Source organism: Portunus trituberculatus, chromosome 45, assembly GCF_017591435.1.
Source record: "Portunus trituberculatus isolate SZX2019 chromosome 45, ASM1759143v1, whole genome shotgun sequence".
NCBI lineage: Eukaryota > Metazoa > Arthropoda > Malacostraca > Decapoda > Portunidae > Portunus > Portunus trituberculatus.
This window is the reverse complement of record NC_059299.1, coordinates 12373317-12378863: the sequence shown is the minus strand read 5'-3', so window position 1 is coordinate 12378863 and position 5547 is coordinate 12373317. Positions and strand designations below refer to the sequence as shown.

Here is a 5547-nt window from a genome sequence, read left to right as displayed (position 1 = left end):
TTCATTATGTTCTTGAGTTTATTTATATAAATAAATTATGCTAATATTCAATAGTATTATTTATTTTTCATTGTCATCAGTATATCTTCCCCTGTGAACTTCGATTTCTTCATATTGATCTTGTGTATAGTACTTATGTCAGCGTTATGAGCACTTCCTGAAAATTCAAGATCCATTCTCACACATCAGTGACGTGTCAGTTCAGTGGCAGTGAAATCCGTGACGCTTCAGTGTAGTACGCTTGTTCACACACATTGCAATGCTTGAAATCAGTGACTTTCAATATGGAAAAGTTTTCAGACGTTGAATTGGCAATGATTGCTGTGATTTTAGATGAGGAAGAAGCCAGTCATAAGCTGAAGAAAAGAAAGTGGGTACATGAGGCGTGGAAGCAAAGAGGATGTGGAGAGTTTGCTGATCTATAAGTTCATTGATAATGGAACTTTTTTTTCTTATACCAAATACGTAGTGAGACACTGCTATACATATACTGTGGTTGTGACAAATCATGCAGAACAGGATGATTCCCAACCAGTGTAATAAGTAATTCATCATGCATTCTTATGGACAAACTCACACCATTCGTCTGGCGTCCTGAAAGAAATATAAATATTTTTCACGGAACAGAGACGAACTGACAGTCAATATACTGCACTGCGCCGGGCATGTGTGAGTGCGTCAGCCGAATGCAGAGTAATGGTATATACATTTTTTCCATACGAATGCGAAACTGATACAACATTCTGTGTGTGTGTGTGTGTGTGTGTGTGTGTGTGAGAGAGAGAGAGAGAGAGAGAATGGACTTTTTAAAATAATTCCAGCTCTGGTTCATTCCCGATAGTTGACCTTGAAAGAGACAGGATGCACTTGTGTTGCTGTAGAACCAATTCTCTCTCTCTCTCTCTCTCTCTCTCTCTCTCTCTCTCTCTCTCTCTCTCTCTCTCTCTCTCTCTCACACACACACACACACACACACACATCCTCAACCGCCGTCCACGTAAACACTATCACGGCCACTGGAAAAAGATGATGAATAAATAAACAAACAAACAAAAAACACACACACACACACACACACACACACATGCCCGGTAGCTCAGTGGTTAGAGCGCTGGCTTCACAAGCCAGAGGACCGGGGTTCGATTCCCCGGCCGGGTGGAGATATTTGGGTGTGTCTCCTTTCACGTGTAGCCCCTGTTCACCTAGCAGTGAGTAGGTACGGGATGTAATCGAGGAGTTGTGACCTTCTTGTCCCGGTGTGTGGTGTGTGCCAGGCCTATCCGAAGATCGGAAATAATGAGCTCTGAGCTCGTTTCGTAGGGCTGTCTCGTCAGAGACTGCAGCAGATCAAACAGCGAAACACATAATTTGAGCCGGCATAGTTTACCACACAATACTAATCACAGAAAACGGGAAGATGGTCCTGAGAGGTGGTGAAGGGTGACTCAAGTTCAATAGTGACTAAAATGATAGACGGTGCTACTTTGGTATGTGGTGTACGTGTCGTGAAGCTTCTTTAGTATGCGGTCTACGCTTCATCTTGTGATCTGCAATAAGGAATTTTTTTTTCTTTTGATTCTCAAGAGATAAGGAAAACACTTGTCTTGGTTTCGAGAGACTGTCTGGTTAGAAAATCTTAAACATGAGTGGGGTGTCTGCTGGAGTGTCAAAAGCTCCTGTCCTATCTCGACAAGGTGTTGTACGTACAGTGCACGTGGTACAGCACACTTCACTCCGGCATAGACAATGTCTCTATTGGCGATCTGTGCTCCCTTCCGTGATTTAATCTACTGCTTATTGGCATCTGAGTATCCAGAGAACCCTTCAGATGTTACAGTAGGTAGCTCAAGGGTTTTATAACGAGGTCACAGTAGTTTGCAAACTTTCTCTATGGCAAATTTTACAATATTTCTTTCTTATTTCATTTAATTCAAAATATCATATACCATTCGATGCATGAATTGACAGGTAGAGGAAACTCGTGGAAAATCGAATCGTTATCGTGGAAACTCGTGGAAAACTCCTATCGTTATCCTGGAAACTCGTGGAAACTCGTATCGTTATCCTGGAAACTCGTGGAAAACTCGTATCGTTATCGTGGAAACTCGTGGAAAACTCGTATCGTTATCGTGGAAACTCGTGGAAAACTCGTATCGTTATCCTGGAAACTCGTGGAAAACTCGTATCGTTATCCTGGAAACTCGTGGAAAACTCGTATCGTTATCGTGGAAACTCGTGGAAAAGTCGAATCATTATCGTGGAAACTCGTGGAAAATCTAATCGTTATCGTGGAAACTCGAATCGTAATCGTGGGAACTTTTGTAAAATTCGAATCGTTATCGTGGAAACTCGTGGAAAATTGAATCGTTATCGTGGAAACTCGAATCGTAATCTCCGTCACGCGCATCGTAATCATCGTTATTTTATTAATTCATTTAGATTCGTTTTCGTTATTTCGGCCTACTTATATGATATATCCAGCAGTATAAGTCCTCTATGATGAAAAGTCCAGCAAAGCTCGAAACTTTTTTCCAATGCATATTGTGTAATTTTAGAGATGAACTAGCTAAATACTTTTCCACATCAATGTGAAACAGTGTTACAATTTCTTAAATTTCCACATTTCATTTGAAAGACGCACTGGGAACCTTTCCATTGGCGCTATAATGTTGTCATAGTATTCGTAATGCAAGTATTGCCTCTGCTGCTAAGTACGTTTCACTGCTTTGCTTCATAACTGATGATGTGTTTTTTTTTTCAATCATTGTTATCACTATTATCTTTATTAATTTTTTTTAATAAATGTATGTATATAGAGAATGTTCTATTTAGGCTGTAATGAATCAATGAAACATGGAGATCGCAAACCAAAGTAGAATTTGGCACGATGGACACCTACTACAAACGCAAACACCTATGAAAAGCAAACACCTAAGGGCCGCCACCATGGCAGTAAAGGCCCATGCCAATCCTTCGGATTGGCGAATCTTCAACAACAACAACAACACAGAATTTGGCTGTGGTAGATCACGTTGACTGTGTAGATCACGTACCAAAGTAATACCGATAAGACTGCCCTCGTTAATAACACAATGTCATCCTCCTCCTCCTCCTCCTTTAAGGAGCTTTCTGCTCTGCTGTCCTGTCTCTATCATTGGTAGTTGGTAATAGTTTCAACAAACAGCCTAGTAAGGACCTCAGGATCTGTTGCTGTTTGTCCTCCTTTTATATTCCTCCTCCTCCTTGTCATCATCATCATCATCATCATCAGTAATATCACCACATAACAAAGCAAGAGAGAGAGAGAGAGAGAGAGAGAGAGAGAGAGAGAGAGAGAGAGAGAGCATATGTGCCGCCCTGTTGGGACTCGAACTGGGGTAAAACATCACCGCTGAATCATGGCGCCGGCAGAGGAAAGACTAAGAGGAACCAAGAGGAACCTTCGTCACGTGAGCTCAGTGAAAAGTTACTGGACACTGACTAATAAGTGGGAAATTATTACGTTGTGTTTTGTTGTACCTACGTGAGGCTGAGGTGTGCTTGTATGATCTATGTTGTTGTTGTTGTTGTTTTCTATTGTTAGTGTTGCTGTTGTAGTTCCTTTTGTTTTCCTGCTTTTTTTTTTTTTTTGCTCCTTATTTTCTTCCTCTTGCTACTCCTCCTTTTACTCCTCGTCCTCGTCCTCGTCCTCGTCTTCTTCTTCTTCTTCTTCTTCTTCTTCTTCTTCTTCTTCTTCTTCTTCTTCTTCTTCTTCTTCTTCTTCTTCTTCTTCTTCTTCTTCTTCTTCTTCTTCTTCTTCTTCTCCTCCTCCTCCTCCTCCTCCTCCTCCTCCTCCTCCTCCTCCTCCTCCTCCTCCTCCTCTTTTATTATAGGTAAGCGTTTCAGATGAGACGAGGCTAAACATTATTTCTTCAGTAGAATTGTAAATGTCTGGAACTCTCTCTCCCAGCACATGTAATCCATAGTAATACAATTGAAACTTTTAAATAAAGATTGGACAATCACCTCGCATCAACCTCTCAAATGACGTACTTTGCGCCTACATAAGATCTCTCTTTTTATTCACTGTATTAGGTAGTAGCATTTCTCTTTCAACCTTTCCTATCACATCTGTGCCCTCTTATTTTCCTTCCTTGAATCCTGGTGTCTTTCAGCCTCTAACTCGTAAAATCTGTAGTGGTAGCATAGGCCTACAGACAGCCTCGTTAGGACCAGTAGGGCTGTTGCTGTCTGTTCCGTCCTTTGTTTTCCTTTGTATTCCTCCTCCTCTTCCTTCTCCTCCTCCTTCACTCTCTTCGGTTGTTATTTATATGTTTGTTTATTTACTTATTTACTTATTTATTTATTTATTTGGTATCAAGTCACCTTTACGTGGGAATTTCACAAACCATGTCTGAGAGAGAGAATGAAATACATGCGTAATACATTAGAGACCTTTTAGTAAGCACACACACACACACACACAAGTACAATTGGACCCCACATTATTACTATTATTATTATTATTATTATTATTATTATTATTATTATTATTATTATATATATTATTATTATCCTCATCACACTAACACAAAAAGGAACACTCGTACACACACACACACACACACACACACACACACACACACACACACACTTCTACAATAACATTAGGAATAGTGTGTTTTGTTACAAGGATACTGGCCGTGAGTTGAGCATTGCGAGGAAGAGCAGCACTAGGGGGTGAAGGGGAGGGAGAGGAGGAGCGGGAGGCGGGAGGGGATTGGTCACAGCATCATGGAAATGTTTAGTTAGGCCTCGTGGATTTATGTAGGCTGTAGAGCGAGACCTGCCCCCATGATTGTTGTTTTTGTTGTTGTTGTTGTTGTTGTTGTTATTATTATTATTATTATTATTATTATTATTATTATTATTGTTGTTGTTGTTGCTGTTAGTGTATTTTTTCAACTCGAGAGAGAGAGAGAGAGAGAGAGAGAGAGAGAGAGAGAGAGAGATTGATAAACAGAAACGACAAAGAAAAGAACACACTGAAGGAAACAGACAGACAGACAGACAGACAGATAAACAAACATGGACAGAGAAAGTCAGAGAACAGCCATGTATGTTATGTAGTTGAAAAAAATAAATAAATAGACACAAATGAACAAGAAAATATGAATAGAAAGATGACGGGGAAAAAATAACACCCTTCCAGAGAGAGAGAGAGAGAGAGAGAGAGAGAGAGAGTAGGTCAGTCTGTCAGTGGTGAGTCAGCCCGTCATCCCTTCCGTGTCCCAAACCCTTATTTTTTACGGATGCTCGTTATGGACACGTTGGGACACTGTTGTTCGTACGCCCGGCAGTTTCGTTCCGCTCTGCCACGCTCCGCTGCCTGACGTAATGCCCAAACCTCCGTTGCCTCGCTCACGGACACCTCCACCAGGTCGTCGTACGTGATTTGCCTGTAGGAGATGGAAGAAAGTTAATTTGCCTGTAGGAGAAGGAAGTCATATTTGCCTGTAGAAGAGGGAAGAGAGTTAATTTGACTGTAGAAGAAAAAAAAAGTAATTT

At 40.9% G+C, this 5547-nt stretch overlaps 1 protein-coding gene across 1 annotated transcript in view; it reads right to left on the bottom strand.

Annotated features, from left to right (window-relative positions):
• Positions 1-5044: 5044 nt before the first annotated feature.
• LOC123519297 overlaps positions 5045-5547 on the bottom strand; it is a 7288-nt gene continuing 6785 nt past the window's right edge. Inside the window, exon 3 of the mRNA XM_045280463.1 lies at positions 5045-5438. Within this exon, the coding sequence (XP_045136398.1) occupies positions 5279-5438 (160 nt within the window). The 3' untranslated portion in view covers positions 5045-5278. The remainder of the gene's footprint in view (positions 5439-5547) is intronic.